This window comes from Monomorium pharaonis, chromosome 5, assembly GCF_013373865.1.
Source record: "Monomorium pharaonis isolate MP-MQ-018 chromosome 5, ASM1337386v2, whole genome shotgun sequence".
In the NCBI taxonomy this organism is placed as follows: Eukaryota; Metazoa; Arthropoda; class Insecta; order Hymenoptera; family Formicidae; genus Monomorium; species Monomorium pharaonis.
The window spans coordinates 20,487,333-20,507,789 of NC_050471.1; the positions used below are offsets into that span (position 1 = coordinate 20,487,333).

Here is a 20,457-nt window from a genome sequence, read left to right on the forward strand (position 1 = left end):
ATCGGGACCGTGGCCAATATTGAGTTCTCACGAAAATTTTAATCCCTCAAACACTCGATTTTATTGCGTCAATTTTTAGACAGGTGGAGTGTCCAGTTAACATGGATCGTCCCATATTTGTATATATACAAAGTGAAATCGGAATACTATTCATTCATTCATGGAAAGATATAACAGATTGAGATCAAGGTAAAAATCCACCATGGTTTTGGTATATCTGCAATAATAGCCGAGATGATATTAATTTTATAAATTATACAAATAATAGTGCGCCGAAGAAAGTGCTTGAGCCGCTCGAGCTACAGCACGAGTTGTATCAGGCATTGGCTGCCGGTGGCAAGGGAAGGAGAAAAAGCGCCGCCATTGCCCGTGCTTTGCCATTCCCACGTTTCGCAGCACCGCGTCAATGCTTGATACAGTGGGCTGTACTATAGCTTGAGCGGCTCGAGTGCTTCCCTCGACGCGCTCTCATTCGTATAATTTAAATAATTAGTATTTTGGTTATTATTGCGGATATCCCAAAACTATGGTAAACTTTTACATTTACCTCAATCCGTTCTATCGTTCTATGTGTTTGTGTGTGTGTAAAGCACTGCACCACATGGGTTTGCGACTTGAATGGTGTGCAATTGAACGGTGCGCAATTGAACGGCATGCAACTGAACGGTACGCAATTGAACGGTGTCCAATCGAACGGTGTCCAATCGAACGGTGTCCAATCGAACGGTGTCCAATCGAACTGTATTCAATCGAACGGTATCCAATTGAACGGTGCGCAATTGAACAGTGCGCAATGTTTCATGTCTAATAGCTCGGTGGGCAATTGCAACGTATTCATTGTACTGTGCGCCATTGAACCTCTCCCCCGAAATTCTGCTTAGACAGTAAGCGCTCTCTAAGGAGCATTGCACTATTTTGGGCGGAGTGCGCGGTACCTCGTGCAATGTGCTCGATGCTGATTGATGCAGCTGACCGACATACATCACCACGAAGTGTGTTACTGACACCTATTTATTTTTCCGGTGTGAGTGTTTCACTCACAACAATCTATTGAACAGCGAAAGACAAATGGTGACTCGGTTGGCAGTAGCGTTCTCGGAATCTTTATATAAATACAATTTAATTAAAAACAGTTATGTCAAGAAATATGACTTATGATGCATCAGTTTATATGTGGGTTAACCAATACAAACCCTAACAAACGTGTGTTGCAACTTTCATATAAATAAATCACAATGCCGTCTATGTGAACGATGGAAACTTTTGTATATTCCTAATATGTATCACATTCTGTCTCATCATATAGATATCGTGATATTTCTTGATATCTGTTTCTCAAAAGGGATTATTGTATGAGTCGTTACCTTGTTGAGATACAATAGCCGGCAAGAGAACGCCTGGTTTAGTGACGAAATCCTGCACGTTGCTCTTCTTTATTCTGCCATTTGTTAAATATATTTCAAGCCATAATCGGTACCTAGTGCCAGGTTTCAAATCATTAATTACGGTTTTAGCATAAGTGTCTCGTTTGGCAATTTTAAAAGTGCTAGTGTCCTCTTTGCCAGTGTCACTCTGGTAAATTGCACGATAAATGTTTACGTATTTGTCTTCTGGATAAGGAACACCACTCCAGGATACTTCTACGTCCGTTGATTTAATAGCTTTAATTTCGACTTTTACATTGAAAGAGTAGGGATCTGGCTCCATAAACGTAGTTACCTGAATCTATAATAATGTAACAATAGTATATTTTTTTTTTATTAAGCTGTTTTATTACTCTACATATAAAAGCTATAATTATTAATCATTTATTTTTACATTATTTACCTATGACTACTATAAATAATAATAAAAACATATCCTTTTTAAGCATCAAAAAAGGTTCAAAAATTAAAAAGGTGTAAAAAGTAAAAGTAGAATATTTATATATGTGAGGGCAAATATGTAAAGAATGTTAGTGACCAAAAACAACTTTTCGAGAAAAAACGCTTTTAAAGTTTTTGAAGCAAATGTCGAAAGTTCAATTTACATAACATATCTAAGGTTGTTGTATAAAGTTAGTATAATACCCTGCCGTCTCATATGCTATATAATAATATATAATAATTTAAATATATTTTTTTTAATAGTCAACTTAAAAATAGTATTTATAATTTATTTTTGATAATTATTCAGTTTAGAGGTGGCAGCTCCGATGACCTTGACCTTGACATATGTTATCAAGGTCACCCTCCTGAGTGACCTTCAAAAAATTTTAGCTGTCGCTCGTGATTCGTTAAAAAGTTATTAACAAAAAAAGTTTCATAAATACGACACATAATTATTCAGTACAGGAGTACATCACATAGTTTTGCGACTTTCCACGCGTAGCGAGATCCATCCCCCCCTGCTCACAAAGCGAAACGACATCCACGCCTGTATTTTACCACAAGGGTTTGCGACTTTAAATTTAAAATTGTGGCCAAATAGCGAATTAAAAATGTTTGGGTTAGGTTAGGAAAAAATACGGGGAGGAGTAGGGGTGCAGAGGTAGAGGCGAAGCTCTTCCCCCGCCCACACGTTCGCTGCACCATACTTTGCATATGGATTAGCAAACATGAAAATCACGCATTTCATATATTATTAAATGATATAATATAAAATATGTATGTTTTGGAAATTAAGTACAGGAATACACACTCAAAATATTGAACATCTGTGGATATTCGAGCTGGAATACACCCGAAAAGAACACTATATGTATTATATAGCTGAATTTATTTTTAAATGCAAATATAATTATTCCAAACGAATTGATAAATTCTTTAAAATTATGACTTCAATGTATCCTATTGAAAAATATCACGAATAAATAAAATTATTATTGTATATAAATATTTTATACTCTCCTATACTTCAAACTCCGCCCTTCCCGCAGTACCCCTCCCCGTATTTTTTCCTAACCTAACCTTGCGACCGACGCAAACGTCGTTTGCAGGGTCGACGCGACCGCTTCGTCGACGAATGGAGTGTAAGAGACACGCGCAAACCACGGAATATGGAAAAATACGGCAGACAAACGTGAGAGCGGCGTAATACGGGACAAACGGTGAAATACCGTAGTTACCGAGGTTTCCCCATGCCCGAGAGAGAGGCGTGTCCGACGTGCGCAGAAGCAACGGTGGGGGACAACGCACACGTAGAGAGGGAAGTCGAGCCGGGTAACTCGGGCGAGAGTTCGAGAGAGTCGTTTCCGGGGGTCCGAACTGCGCGGATGTGTTAAAAGGCGGCCTCCGAACGTGTTACGACGCGAGCGTTCTAGAAGACGCCAGATAACCGTCACGCTTCCGAGATCGGGCGTAGCGACAACGGGCGTCGAGTAACGAACCGCGCGTTAACAGTTTCGACGCAACGAGCGATAGATACGCGAAAGTCGCAATTTCGTTTACGATTCGTGCGAGACACGAGACGCGGACGTGAGAACGCGAACGCAACGGCCTTCGGGGCGAGCGACGCCCAGGCCCTGTATCGAAACGCAGTACGTCAAAGCGGCAAGACGCAAATCTGCGATTCGCATGCCGAGCGGAAATCGAGTCGCGCGAGCGACCGAGCCAAGCGTGTGTGTGTCTGTGGAGTGAGGCCTGATTGCGCCCGATAAGCGATTGGACACAGTAGTATTTCCCGATTGGACACAGACCTGATTGGACTCGGACCCGTTTGGACACGAATCCGATTGGACACGGACTCAATTGGACATAGACCCGATTGGACACGGACCCGATTGCACACGGACCCGATTGCACACCGACCTGATTGCGCATCGACCCGTTTGCACACGGAAGCGATTGCGCACCGACCCGTTTGCACACGGACTTGATTGCACACGAACCCGATTGCACATCGACCCGTTTGCACACGTACCCGATTGGACACAGACCTGATTGGACACGGACTCGATTGGACACAGTCTCAATTGCACACCGTCCCGATCGAACACAGTCCCGATTGGACACGGACTCAATTGGACACAGACCCGATTGGACACGGACTCGATTGGACACGGATCCGATTGCACACCATTTTCTGTGCTATCTATAGGTTGTTTTTGCATTATTCTGCGATGCGGAATCGTATTGTGTGCAAACGGGTCGGTGCGCCATTGGGTCGGTGTGCAATCGGGTCCGTGTGCAATCGGGTCCGTGTGCAATCGGGACCGTGTGCAAACAGGTCGGTGCACAATCGGGTCCGTGTGCAATTGGGTCCGTGTGCAAACGGGTCGTGTGCAATCGGGTCGGTGTGCAATCGGGTCCGTGTCCAATCGGGTCCGTGTCTAATCGGGTTTGTATCCAATCGAGTCCGTATCCAGTCGGGACTGTGTCCGATCGGGACGATATGCAATCGAGACTGTGTCCAATCGAGTCCGTGTCCAATCGGGTCTGTGTCCAATCGAGTCCATGTCCAATCGATTCCGTGTGCAATCGGGTCGGTGCGCAATTGGGTCCATGTGTAATCAGGTCGGTGTGCAATTGGATCCGTTTCCAAAAGGGTCTGTGTCCAATCGGGAAATACTACTGTGTCCAATCGGGAAATACTACTGTGTCCAATCCCTTATGTGCGCAATCGGGACAGTCCCGTGTCTGTGTGATAGTGCGCGAGAGTGTGTGTATGTGCGACGGAAAACCAAGAAAACGGGTGTATCGACGAGAAATAAATAAAAGGTCATTGTACAACACGAGTGTCTTGTGCTTGTGATCTTTCTTCGTGGCATCCACCATATCCCACATACCCAGCGCATCCCATCGGCATCACCCGACGGCACGCGAAAGGCGAACCGCACGCCGTGAATAGGAAGACGAGCGATCCTTTCGGCTTGATTCTGACAACCTTGGCGATTACTGAGGTAAAACCGGCCTGGCAACCATGTAGGACGAGGCAACGTGCGAGGTAGGACGAGAACCAGGACCAGAGGGACGGCCGTCCAGACTTTGCCGGTAAGTGCCGTAAAGTACGGCTGACATAGCATATTATCCTGGATTTCGCGACCGAAGACTACGATTTCTGAAGATTCGCGGATCCATAACGCCCGTCCGGCTACAACCTAGCCTAACCTTGCGACCAACCGTTGCACGGCCGCTCGGTGACACGACCGACCCGACGTCGTCGTGAAATGAATCTTGACCGTAGAACCATCGGCGAAAAGCGAGTCGCGAGCTAGACTCGACGGCGCGGTAAAACAACCTAAGGACGGCGGGAAAACCGAAGCCTCCGCATCCAAACCGCGAGACTCGGCGGGCCGACGGGCCAAAGACACGGGTAACGAACCGTAAATACGGCGAGTTAGTAAATGTGGCGGTCACGCCACTCCTGCAGCGCGCCTGAGCTAATGCGCTCACGGCGTACACCGATGCGTCAACCGACGCGCGCTCACCGCCCACGCCGCGAGTCGCCAGCGGAGCAGTATGCGGCGCAGCCGATAGAGCGGCCGCGGCACTCCGGAGTAAGATGCAGCAGCCCGGCTATATAAAGACCACCCGCAGCGCTGAAGAATAATCTAAAATTAAGATTCTCAGAGAGAATAGCTTGAGACAAGATATTCTCTGTACTCTCTTTTGTTTGTGACGGGCCTCCACTTCGGAGTGTGCTCGTCCGAGACGACCTCGGGCCTCCTTATCGGAGTGCGCTCGCACCAGGGCCTCCTTATTGGAGTGCGCTCGCACCAGAGCCTCCTTCTTGGAGTGCGCTCGCACCAGGGCCTCCTTCTAGGAGTGTGCTCGACAGCAGCATCCTGCCGCGTAGAAGGAAGACCAACCGGCCGGCTCGGCCAGCAGAGCGGCCATCATCCTGGACTAAGGACATCAGGACACCAAGGCTCGACCCAGGGGAAACCAGGCTACCATGGAAGCTAATCACCTGGGATCTTCCGCCGATTCCACGGACTAACAGGACTCCACGATTCCTGCAGAATATCATAGGGACACAGATTACGCCGACCCGACCGAAGGTCGACGCCAGCGTTCAGGCCAAGTCTCCCGGTGGTTCCGACGACTCCTGGCCCAGCACACCATCCGGGAAACCATTGACTCCACGAGCTCCACAGAAGAAGTCTCGCAGCAACCACACTAGGGTCCGGGTGAAGCTACAGGACCTTTACAAGGAATTCGTGGCCTCGTTGTAAACTCCACTCAGCCAGCGTGGGACAACCGTCTTTATAAGGGCGTCTGACAAACCGCCCTTTTCAGGGCGACCATAGAACTCCACATCTCAAGTGGGGAGTAACACACACGCACACGTGATACCAAATACTCCACAGTAAAAATTACGGCAAAGTAACTGTATCTACGGTAGGTCGACCGTGGATACCGTGTGCCACGGTACGTAACCCCCTCCAGGGTTACCGAGGCATGGCGACGCGTGCGCGGGACGACTTGCCGAGAAGTGGGAACGGTTACGGAGGACCGAGAGCGACGCGACCGGGAAAAGAGAGCTTCTCGGGCGATCGTAGCGAGAGGATCTAAAGCCACAACGCGTAATAAAACCGAGACCTCGACATCGACGGGCGTAATTCGAATCATCGGCGAGTACGCGAGTGCCCCAGGCGGACGGCCAACGCGGAAGTGACCGGCGGACGACGTTGCTCGTTACGAGATTCGTATTCCGCGATAACGGAGACGACGCGACGCGGACGCGAGTGCTCGAGGTCACGCAACCGTGACCTCGTGTTGTAACGAAACGCAGCAAACCGACCACGCGACGCGACACGATTAGTTGTACGCGAGTAACAATCGCGGCGGGCGAAGTTAGCGTTCGCGCGTTAACGCGTGGTAGTGTGTGAATCCGTGGGAGTGTGTGTGAGTGCGACGCGAACGCGCCACAGAGCGCGCACAAGGGCGCTGAGGGCCCGGTGTAAATAAAAGTATTCGTTGAATAAATATTGTGTTGTGCCAAAGCAATTGGATTACTTTCACACCCCGCACCCCACGCAACGTTTAGAAGCGGCGTTCCAGACGACCCGACCGTGGCGAACCGTAGACGACCCGGCGGGCGGACGCTTGACCAAACCTTGGCGATTGGAGACGGTGAAACCGACCTGGCGACCGTGGGGGACCGCGGACTGTTTCGACGCGGGACTTCCGGTTACGTTACGACGTAACGGTAAGCGAGAAAGCTTGAATAAGCGATTAGACGGTAGATTACCGGATCACGCGACATCTCGGTTGCCTCGTCCGGCTACAACCTAATTCAAACGTTTTTAATTCGCTATTTAGCCACAATTTTAAATCTAAAGTCGCAAACCCTTATAGTAAAGTACAGGCGTGGACGTCGTTTCGCTCTGTAAGCAGGAGGGGATAGAACTTCCCTCTCGCTACGTGTGGAAAGTCGCAAAACCATGTGATGTACTCCTATACTGAATAATTATGTGTTGTATTTATGAAACTTTTTTGTTAATAACTTTTTAACAAATCACGAGCGACGGCTAAAATCTTTCGAAGGTCACTCAGGAGGGTGACCTTGATAACATATGTCAAGGTTAAGGTCATCGGAGCTGCCTTCCCTAAATAAATAATTACCTTATTTTTTTATAATTATTAATTTTTTTATTAAATTGGTTTCGAATTAAATTAGATCGATTTTTTAATGGCTGCTGTTTGTCGCATTCAAAGTAAGTTGTATCAAACAAAAAATTGTGATACCTATTACGGCTGTGTATTAATATATATATTTATTACGATATTTATTGATATATATATATAATATTACGATAATATTACAATATTATTGTAATTATATTATTGTACTTTTGTATAGAACCTGTAGAAATGAAATTTGTCAAATTTATGAATAACATACTTTACCTTGACAGCTTCTAACAACCCAACAACGCTAGATAGAATTTCGCAAAGAGTTTCATCGATTTTTTCAGACAATTTTACATAAGAATCCGTCAAAAATAAAAACTGACTTTTTGGTCACTAATTCTTTTTATATGCGTCCTCACATATATTTTTTTCTCCCAGACAGCATACAAAATTCAATAGATGTTCAATTTTGGCTTTTATTTTGTCCAAATGTCCATGGACACAAACAAATATGTTTAAAATATTTGACGTTCAAAATATAGACTTGTACTTCAGATTTGGACGTTTTAAAGATGTTTATTTTACGTATTTAAAAAAATCCCATCTAAAAAATTCTTGTGCAAAATAATTGTTAATTCTTTTTGACATGTAATAGAAATGATAGCACATATGAGAAAAACATTTTCTTGAAAATTGACCGAGATTAGGTTCAAAATCCTTCACGAACTTTAGCCGTATCATCTATCTATTAGTTCGATAAAACGAGATAAAGGCTTGTATTCTGAGCTCAATAGAAACTAGTATAAACTTATGTTTATGGACATATATACAGGATGTCCAAAAATTTTTAATATAGCGCTTGCATAGATGTAGAACGAACCAAACCGAGTAGAAAAGTCCTCTACCATTTTGCAATTGTCGCAATAGTTAACGAGTTATTAAGTAAGAAAAAAATAGTTGATTTTCCTAATGCCTACCGCCTATTGCCTACCGCAAATACCAGCAAGCCCGCAGCAGCGAGAAACGAGATAAAATCGCCCAGTTAGACGCGCGTCGCTAGGAAGTTTGTAAACAAATTATATATATATATATATATATATATATATATATATATATATATATGAACAATTTCATATATATATATATGAATATTTTCCCGAGCACTTTTCATAAAATTTGGCTTTCCAGAATAACGATTGGCTGCACGAATAACGATTCATAAGCATTCGTTTGGTTGTCGTTCACTGACGTTTGGCAGTGGTCAAAACTGCAGCGTGATAACATTTCACTCAAGCAGGCTTACTTTGACGAGGATGAAATCGACTTTCATGATGTGGTACGTTTGCTTTTACATTTACATTACACTTTTACACGTTTTATAAGATTCACTCGTATGCAGATGACTCTTATGATATTTTTTTCTCATTTCAGCTAACATTAGAACCAAATAATAAAAATGCCTTGAATGCCTTAGAGAGATTATATCCAGCTAAAGAAGATATGAAATTAAGTGATATATTTATGATAAGTAGTGACCATGCGTCTCAGATGTGCAACAGATTACGGGTTAAATTTTATTACGTCCTTACCTGCCCTATCTTCATTCTTTAAGCATTCTTCCAATTACCCAATTCAACTAAAATTCTCTAAGGCTGGACGTAACAATCCACTAACGCACATCATTAATAATATTGTAATGATACAGAAATTTAAGATCATTAAAAGTTGCTGAACAATTCTATTAATTTATTAATATATTTTGTACAATTGATAAATTACTAATAAATTAACTTTAATTTGCATTAAAGTAATCACGCAATTTATCTTTTTTTTTTCAAAATTTTTTAAATGTTCGAAATAGATTCAATTTTGGTTATTTAGGATCTAAAATGGACATTTTTCCGAAGTCCGAAAAAGTAACACGGGGCATCTTTAAAATGTTTGAAGATTTAAATGTTTTAAATACGTATGGAACGTCCACTATGTACATTTTTAATACGTTTTTAAAACGTCTGTATGCTGTCTGGGTTAAACAAACTTTAAAAAGAAGCAATTTTATATGATAAATTTAATTTATTCCTAATCATAATTTAATACAGATTGATATATTTAAAAACATATTTTAGAGATATATCGTTATGATTTTTTCAGCACCTAATTGTTTCTTTTTTTTATTCTTTTGTTCCTTACAGCTTATAGCTAGGTTTTATTTTAACCGGTTCACTGGTATACACAAAATCAATGTTTTGTGCCAAAACTGGTAAGAGCTAATAATTACATATTTTATACGATAGTTTATTTGTAAAAAGTTTTTTGAGTCACTGATGACAAATCAAAAGTCAAAATGGTGGATTTAATGTGGCAGCTTTAATGACTAACTTTGATATTTTCTATAGAAACATATTGCACTCTTTATTTGTTACGAGTTCTATATATCTATATACATTGGTACAAAAAAAACGGAACAAAAATTTTGACCGAATTTTTAGGCAATCTTTAAAATGACATAACTTTGCAAAAAATCATCCAAATTACCTGAACTCCTTTTTAAATTAATTGACAAAGATTCTACTTTAAGGTGTTCTACAAACATGTTTTTTTCATAGAAAAAAGTAAAAGTTAAAAAATAAAAATTTCACAAGTTTTTCATTAAAGTCTCGTTAAACTCTAATATTAATCCAAATTCTTAAAGTTCATTCTTTTCTAAGTAATTTAAAAAATATATATGTCGATACAATGTTTTTTGTTGATTATACACCAGTTTGAAATTTGCACTACATTTTAGGAGATTTTAGCGAATGAATACTATATTCTTTGGATACCATAAAACGGTATCAATAAGATATTGCACATTAATTTTATTCATGTTTAACTCAATCATACTGCCGTCATCAGAGTGATCCAATGTGTATCACATAGAGGTTGACAGTCGGATTTTGCACATCATGTGGCTCTGAAATCGGTGGAAATTTGTACTACTGATCTGAATACTGCGGTTAGCTGACACGCCAATTTCACTGAAGTCAACGGAAGGTTCGCTATTTTAGCAGCCTACTTAGATCAGTGTACGTATTTATGTGTATTTATGTGTATACACATACACATAAACATACACATACTCATACATAAAAAATAAAAATTCAAATTTTATTTAAAAAAATCGACTTTTTTCAAGGCCACATAATATACAAAATCCGATCGTTAACTTCCATGTAGTGTACATCGGGTCACTTTGATGATGGCGGTATGATTGAACACGAATAAAATCAATGTGCAGTATCATATTGATGCCATTCATGATATCCAAAAAATAATGTACCTATTTGCTAAAATATCCTAAAATGCAGGGTAAATTTAAAACTCGTGTATTATAAACAAAAAACATCGACATATATATATATATATTTTAATTGCTTAGAAAAGAATTAGCTTTAAGAATCTGGATTATTAGCAAGATTTTAACGAGAAATTTGTGAAAAATGATAATAAATTTTCACTTTTTTCAATGAAAAAAAACATATTTAGTTTTCATACGATATATAAAGATCACACTTAACAAATCAAACTTTCGGCTAGGGATTCTTAAAGTAGAATCTTTGTCCTTTAATTAAAAAAAATATATATAATTTAAGAACAATTTTTACGGCCAATAATGAGCAATAATGTTTCTTTTGACTAATAAACTTTAATTCTAAACTATCTACACAATTCGGCTAATAAACTTTAATTATACAGTATCTATAAAGTTCGAATAATGATTAATGAAATCAAAATTATAACGATGGAGTCTATAAGGTAAATTCTTATAACGCATTGTTAGGCGAGCGTGATTCTAAGAAATAATAATAATGATGAGCGCTGGATATTAAGATAAACTTAAGAACAATTTTTACGGCCAATAACGAGCAATAATGTTTCTTTTGACTAATAAACTTTAATTATAAACTATCTACACAACTCGGCTAATAAACTTTATTAACATATAATTTAAATGATTTTTCGCAAAGTTACGTCACTTTGAAGATTTCCTAAAAATTCGGTCAAAATTTTTGTCCCGTTTTTTTTTTACGCCGTATTTATATTTACACACATACACGCGCGCGCGTATATACTGCAACCGTGCTCGCGAGCGACGGATAACTTTGTCATGTTCGTGTCGTTATTTTACATCGCCTGTATAACGGAGCAATAAGTGACTTCGTATATTTTACTCGAAAAATGTAAGCGTAAAGATACGAGAGAGTGTATCACTTCTTCCGCGGGATGCGCGGTAGTTATCTCCCGAACGGAAAAACAAAAAGGGTGCGTAATTACGCTCGACACGGGCTTTGGCGGCTACAATAGCCGACTACTCAGCCTTAAAAATGGTAGAAGGGAAAGTTTGATATGGGCAGTTGGAATAAGGAAGGCGAGAGAACTATCCACTCCACAATTTAGAACAATGAAATAACAACTGTATTTTTGTTTACAACAAATACAACAATTAACGTGGCCTCGAGCGCACGATCGAATGGTGACTACAATTTGAGTACAAGCCGGTTCTAAGTCAAAATAATGCTGACCCGAGAAGAAGACAATTATCACATTTGCGATGCGATACAGATGGATATTCTCGAGCGTGTTTTAATATTTTCTAAACGCCAAGGACGTACAGTGTGTTAAGTCTCTTCCATGACACGCTCTGAATGCGTGATCTCCCGCTAACAAAACTTATCCCGTGAGGAAGACATGCTATAATATTAATAATCGCTCGTAAACGCCGCGACAAATAATCACGAACAAGTACTCTAACGGAATCGAATACAAATTACACAAACAAATTACACGAGATTCCGCGACATGAAACGACGAAAGTGACTTAGGTGTGGTGTAGGCGCGCACGTAACGAAAATGCAAACGAAAATTCGGATTCACACAGGCAGGCGGAGTCGGGTGAGGCGACGGATCACGAGAGGTTCGAAATTTCAACTACTAATATATAATAATAATATTTATTTACTTCAGCTTTTTACAGCCAAGAAAGGGACTTGGTTTACACAAAATCTACACATTCATCCTTCCATTCTTCTATTCTTTTATCTTTTATCCTAAAGTTATCTTGCCCTAGTTTAGATTACTATTACCTATTTTACAATTCTTCCTAGTTCGCCTCCCTCAACTTACTTCCTACTGTTAAGATCATCCATTTTTAAACGTAAAGATTCTCGCACAACAAATAATTTCCATGTAATAATAATATATGCAAAATAACTAGTCTGAGTATTTTACAAAATAATCACAGGTACAGCGCAGGTCTCCACTACGTTTCAAGTCGCTATCACAATTTTTCTTCTTCATAAAATAATCTTAGTTTTAACAGTCTTCTTTTCTATCCTGTATCTTCACTATTACGCCTACTTTACATTATCTATTCTCTCTCTTAATACTATTACTTTAATTCTACTTAATACTTTGACTTGGCCCTTACTTCTAACTCACTGCTGTCTCTATTCCTTAACAAACAATTTCTTCTTGCTTTCTCTAGTCTTTCCTTCTCTCTCCAAAATTCTTTCAATACATTTTCTTTAACTACATCTAATTCCTCGCTCCTGGCTCTCTCTATTCTTGCATTCCTATTCTTTCCTAGCATTTTAAACTATACGCTCGCAACTACGTATTCTTCTACAAAATGAGCTAATTCATCTTTTCCTTTCCTACAGAATACACATACTCTCCTCTCTTCCTCCAACCAATACTTATTGTATTCTTCCATGTTTCCGCATCTTAGTCTAACTAGCGCTCTTACTCTTACCGCATTTTTTTATTCTCTAAATTTTTCCGCCTTAAGTATTTGGGTTTAGCACCTATCATATCTAACTCTTGTTCTTTATAACTCACGTTAAACTTTGCATTTTTAAATCTATTATCCTCCTTTTGTTTTTGAATATCTCTATCTCTATTTTCCAGTTCTTTAACTAACTTTCTTTCCCTTTCTTTTTCTAACGTATCTATTGCTCTCGTGCTCCATTCATTTCTATTATAATAATTCTCCCTTTCTAAACCGTACTGATCTTGCCAATCTTCCCTTTCTTTTTCGTTTCAGTATATCCTAACCCACCTATGCTCTTCCATTTTCTTTATTTTTTCCTCAAATCTTCTAGCTCTAGTGACCCATTTAATTCGCAGTTTATCTAAACCTAATTCCCTTGTCATTAAATACCTAAGAGTACAAAAATCTAGACTAAAAATCCACCTTGCGTAATCCATCATTATCTTTTCTAATTTCTTTTTTTCCTCCCATTCCCATATTTCTACTCTGTATTCTATTACACTTTTAACCAAAGACCTGAATAAAGTCAATCTTCTACTAAAATCGGTCCTACAAATTCTTTCTCCTAACCCCCAGACCCTGTTTGCCGCCATTTTCCCTTTCCACGCTAACTCCTTAATATGATCTTTATAATCCCCTTTCCTATTAAATGTAAAACCGAGATATTTAAAAGTTTTCACTTTTTCCAGTTCTCTATTTTCCCAGAGTCACTTTTCTCTTTTCTCCTTCCTATTCCTATTAAAAACTAGTACCTTTGTTTTTTCCGTGTTCAATTCTAGCCTCTTAAAACTTTTTTGAGTGTGTTCATCATATCTAGTAATCCTACTCTATTTTTAGCCAAAATTATCATATTGTCTGCGTACGCTAACAACCATATTTTTTCTTTACCTAATTTAATACCTTCTATGTCTCTTCTACGCATGTATCTATCTAAATCCGCAATATACAAATTAAAAAGCAATGGACTCATCACACATCCCTGTCTTACTCCTTTCGTCGTATTAAACACCTCCGTCAATCCGTCTGCTGTTCGTACTGTTATATTTATATCTTCGTATAATTTCTTCACTCTTCTAACCATCTGGCTCTCTATACCTTCTTCTTCCATCATGCATAGTTTCTCTCTTTGAATGTTGTCAAATGCTGCTTTCAGGTCCACAAAGAGGACGAATACCTTACTCTCATTTTTTCTCTTTTTCCTTGCACTATATAGTTCAAAATGAAAATGTTGTCCATTGTTCCTCTTCCCTTCTTAAATCCTCCTTGGCTCTCCGGAAACACTCCTATCTTATCTGTTTCCTTTTCTAACTCGTTCCTTAACATTTCCGCATAAATCTTGTATGCCGAACAGAGTAACGAAATTCCTCTGTAATTCTCCGTTTTTTCCTCGTCTCCTTTCTTATGTAATGGAACTATAACGCTTATCTTCCAATCTTCTGGTATGTCACCGTCTTTTCAGATTCGTCTTATTATTTCTGTTAGTCCTCTTCTTACCGCCGCACCTCCATACCTTGACGCTTCCATTGGAATCCCGTCAATTCCTGGAGCTTTCTTATCTTTCAGTCTTTCCAATGCCCTTCCGATGTTTTCCTCTTCAATCTCCTCTTCCCTCCATTCCTTAATTCTCTCTATCTTGTTTTCCATCTCCTTTGCCGTTGCCCTGTCTTCGTCTTTCTCCACTCCATCTAGCAGTTCCATGAAGTATTTCTTCCATCTGTTCCTTGAAATGTTGTTCCTTATCTGTGTCTTTCCACCTCTTCCTATTAATGTATTTCCATACCTCCGTTTCATTTTTCAGGTTTCTGAGTTCCTTCTCTTCCTCTTCTCTCCATCTTTTTTGTTTCCGTTCTATATAGGTTTTGAAATTACCTTTCTCTTCTAAATACTTTTTTCTTGTGAAATCCTTCCTTTCTTCCAATTCTTCAGAGCCTTGTGCAATCTCCTTTTCTCTTTTGTATCATCCTCTGTCCCACCATTCTCTGTGTCCTATTTCTTTTTTCTTCCACCTCACTTCCTTCTTTACCATTGTCTCTTGAATCAAATCTTTCAGCTTCTTCCAGATCTCTTCCGTTGACATGCTGCCAATGATGTCCAACCAATCTGCATTTTTTGTTCTTTCTTTATATATGTCTTTCGCCTCTTCTTCTCAGCTTATTTTGATTCTTCTTTTTTCTGTCGTCTCTTCTCCTTCTTCTTTGAATTCCGTCCTTTCCATCTTCACCTCCAGCTTTACTGATAAGGGCATGTGATCCGAGTCCATTCTTTCCTCAATTCTGAATTCCTTAATCCTATTTATACAGAAATTATTCGCTATTACATAATCAATAACAATGTTACCTCTTGCTCCTATATACGTAAACTCTCCCTCTCTATCACCGCATGTTGTGCCATTTAAAATCTTACCGCCTATGTCTTTAATTAGATCTATTAAGTCCCACATTATTGCCTATTATTTTATCCTTGCTCTGCCTATGAACCTATACGAGTATCTTTCTCCACTATACATTTTTCTCCTATCCTTATGTTAAAATCGCCTCCTATTATTAAATAATTCTTCCTATTTTTCTGTTTTTTTTAATCGATTCCTTAATATTTTCCCATTTGCTCTGATTATAAACTGATACAACTATAAAATCCTTTCCCTTCATTACCTCTCTCAATCTCGTCACAATCCACCCCTCTCCATTCTTTTCAATTAGTTCCCCTTCTCTTACCCCTCAACACTTCTTCATTCTTATTACAAAACCCCCTTTTGCCCTTCCTCTTTTATTTATTTTTTCTGCAAAGCTACATTCCCAGATGTGATATTTTTGCACAATACCCTTTATTTTATTCCAACTTTTTTCCTCGATCCAAGTCTCACATAAACTGACTAAGTTCAAACCTTTGATATATTTTCGAAACTCACTATTCTGTCTACCTAAACTTGCTATATTCCAAAATAAAATAACTCCTTATTCTCCTCTCCTCTATTAATTTTTCCCCTCTCCTTCTCGGCTCAAGCAAGATTTTCTTTATCTTTCCTCCCTTCTCTTACCTCTCTACTTGCACCCTCATCCTGTTTCTACTTTCCCTGCTCTCCCTCTCGCTATCACTACCGCCATCCTTTCTCTCCACTTCCTTCGCTATTTTCTTCGATCTTTTCCATACCTCTCCAATTTTTACTCTCCTTAATCCTATTTTAACGGGAGAGGTTCAATGGCGCACAGTACAATTGGACACGTTGAAATTTCCCACCGTTCATTTGGACATCGTTCGATTGGACACCATTCGATTGTGCACCGTTCGATTGCGCATCGTTCGATTGCGCACCGTTCAGTTGCACACCGTTCAATTGCACACTGTTCAGTGGCACACCGTTAAATTGCACACTGTTCAATTCCACACCGTTCAATTGCGCACCGTTCAATCAAATGCATTATAAATATTCATACATTATTGCTGCGTTTGCAATGTGTACATAGGTTAGCGATTTGGACGGGGTGGATGCGAGAGGGGGAGCCGAAGGCCCCACTTGCACCCCCCGTCTGTGTGTGTGTGTTTGTGTGTGTGTAAAGCATTCACTGCACCACATGGGTTTGCGACTTAAATGGTGGGCAATTGAATGGTGCGCAACTGAACGGTGCGCAATTGAACTGTGCGCAATCAAACGGTGCGCAATCGAATGGTGCGCAATCGAACGGTGCGCAATCGAACTGTGTCCAATCGAACTGTGTCCAAACAAACTGTGCGCAATTGAACGGTATGCAATGTTTCGTGTCTAATAGCACGGTGGGCAATTGCAACGTGTCCAATTGTACTGTGCGCAAATGAAGGCCTCTCTATTTTAACCGCTTTCCCCTTTTTTTCTCTCTGCCTTCACTCAACTTGCTATTTCCCATTGCGTTTTCTTTTCTTCCCACGTTAAATCATGTTCTGTGAAAAAGCGTTCCCCTTTTAATTTTGTTTTGTTAAACATTACTTCTCTTTTCATGACCTCGTTTTCCAGGCATTATGACTTTCCCACTTACCCAAAACCTAATAATTTTAACCTTTAAATCTAATTTTTCCTTAATCATTTCTTCTATTCACATTTTTATTACCTTTTCTGCTTCCTCGCTACCTAAACCTCTAATCACTATATTATTCTTTCTTTCTTCCTTCTCCTTATCTGCCACTAACCTCTTCAATTTTCATACTTCTCTATCGTTAAAAATTTCGCTGTAATTTTCTAATCTATTTCTGGAGCTTGCCCTGCTCGACCTGTAACCTACTAATCCTACCACAACCATCCATACCTTCGCTCCATTCACTATCGCTATGTTCCGATCTAACTATCTCCCCCTCTTCTTTCACCGCCGCAATTCTATCTAACACGTTTTTTTCTACCTCTATTATTTTTCTCTCAAGCTCTTTCACTCTATTTTCATATTTTTCTCCTTCTATCCTCAAAGCTCTTAGCTCTTTTCTAACTTCTTCTTTAAACTTTCCTTTAAACTTTTTTTTTAACTTCTCCGTACCGTCTATCTCCATAATCTCTACCTTCTCTTTGAAACCAACCTTCTTTCTCTGCTTACCTTTTTTTAACGTCAGTTTTCTTTGTCTTTCTTCCATCCCACTTTTGTCTCCTCTTGCACCTCTCTCCTTCCCTTCCCCCGACATGCTTCGCGCTCATTCTCGAAACTTCAAATCCTAACCTCCTATCTTTCGCCTTTTTTCCCTGCTTTCTAGCTCTTATTCCTGCTTCTTTTGTCTTCCCTTTAATCACCTACCTAAAACTGCACCTTCTCTATCTCCTCACTATTAAATCGTTTCTTTTATCTCGCTTATATCTAATTTTTTTCGCAAATTTAATCACACTCGCCACATCGCACATCTACACACCAGCGTTCCTCTTAACCAAGTCTAAATTTCAACTACTAAATTCGCGGTCAATCCGCGACTCGCTCGACCCTGAAATCGGCCCTGAAATTTACAGAGTATATGACACTCGTCTCATCAAGTCTGCTCCTCACTCGCATCCTCGAGATGGTGGGTCGGCTTCTTTCACACAAACATCGCTTCTGCTCGCTTGGTGTCTGAGGATTCCGCAGTCAGAGTGAGGATTAATCGTTGATCTCACGGGGGCCACACCACGACACCATGTCTCACTTTGCCTAGGTGCGTTGCATCCTTGTTGGTAGCGATCCTACGGCCTCATTCGCGTGTGACGCGTTACGTACGCGGTCGCTACGAACTCGTAGATCTTAGGCGCGGGATTTGAATCTGCCTGTCTCTAGTGCCAGGATTTCTCTCGATTTTGCCGACGACAGCTCTGTTTCTCTCGAATAGTCGCATTCTCGTTCTCCAGGATGTTACTCCCCGACTCTCATCTCGTAGCGAAAAATAGCTTCTGGCGTTTCCGCTTTCCTCCCCCCTATCGGGATTTTCGTGGAGCCTATTCGGATGCCGTTCCGTCAATGCACCAGAAGAAGATATTTCCTCGGATTCTGGAATTAATTTTTGCGACAATATCGAAATGCTCACAATCGACAGTAATCTTACAGCAAAAGAAAAGAAGCGGTAGTTCCCCTGCGTACTCCCGCTCTTAAGGGGTCTCGACGGTCCCTCGGCGGCACCTCGTTCTTTTCCGGTGTTCCAGCGCTCTCCTGGCGTCTTCCGGCGGGACGAGGCGTCAAAATTATACAAAGTCCGACTTCTTGTGGTTTTAATGTAACGCTTGAAATACTTGGATTAAACAGAGAAACAGCACACAAGACGGTACGCAAACACAAAACGAAATGCGCCACGCTCTCGCGCCCACTCCCGAGCGGGAGGACGCAAGACTCGCGCGATAAAAACGCGATCGGGCCCTCGCGGTCCTTGTGACGGACGGCAACCCGCACGTGTTACGTCACAATACATACATATACACGTATGTACGAGTAAGTAAAGAAGATAAGAGTCAAAATAGAATGTCGTCACTTAAAAGCTGCCATATTCGATCAGCCATTACAAATTTCTCAAATTTGATTCCAGATTTATAATCAGCAAAATACATAGGTGTACTAAGCTTTATGCAAATTCGTTAAAAATTGCAAAACATATTTATGATGCGTATATAAGTGTCATTATCAGTGAATCGGTTAATAGTAATTTACATATTTGTTATATAGAGGAAAGGAGGCGGTTATAAATCATTATTATATTTTATTTAAATTGTTTATTTAAATGACTCAGTAAAAATTTGTGTGTCTTGTTGGTGCAAGTTTGTTATCTGCAGAGTTCTATCAATTATGTAATAAGCAGAAATTCTTTGGCTATACGTAACGAACATAATTAACAATTTACCAAAAAGGAAAAAAAGATTGCAGTATGAAACCTGCAAAGGGATATGGAACATATTTAACAAATATTCTCAAAATTATTTTTATTTCTAAAAAATAAAAAATTAATGTTTTTTGGCAGATCTTACACATCAGTATCATAAGTATTAATATTTTGTACATAGTATTGCCCAAAAAAATAAAATATGTAAATATAAAAATTTTGGCTTTTACGACTTTGCATATTATAGAAATACTATAAAAGTATTATAGCAAGCAATATTAGCTAAGTATCGTAAAAATATTGTAAAAAATATTAGGAGGGAAAAGATAATGGGACTTAGACTTGCGACAATCGCAAGGTATTCATAACATGGAACGCAAGCAGTATAATTTTACAAGTCAAATGCATGCACACATTACGTCAAACATTAAATTCAATTATGTTATTTAAAATTTAATATTTAAGCTCTTCAAATTACACTAATATTGAAAAATTATTACAATAATATTTCTCAAAATGAGATAAAGAATAGACACCTATAAAACTTTCGACTATTTTATAATACTGAAATGCAATTTTTATAATAACAAAACAGACACTAATGACCAATGACCATGTTATAATGTCTAAACAGTATATAAAGAAGTAATTCGGACAGTTATCTTCAAAACTCAATACAAAATATGCGAGATATCACGAATTCGATAATCCCACATCTAGTCCACAACCGCCTTTTCTCCTTTATTTCTTATGATATTATAATCTTTTATGTTAATTTTGATAGTTGTGTTGTATAATTTTAAT

General features: G+C 39.7%; 1 protein-coding gene across 1 annotated transcript in view; it reads right to left on the bottom strand.

Annotated features, from left to right (window-relative positions):
• Positions 1-20,457, bottom strand: part of LOC105834699 (putative epidermal cell surface receptor) — a 215,931-nt gene that overhangs the window by 21,566 nt on the left and 173,908 nt on the right. Inside the window, exon 11 of the mRNA XM_036286688.1 lies at positions 1,365-1,725. Coding sequence (XP_036142581.1) covers positions 1,365-1,725 — 361 coding nt within the window. The remainder of the gene's footprint in view (positions 1-1,364; positions 1,726-20,457) is intronic.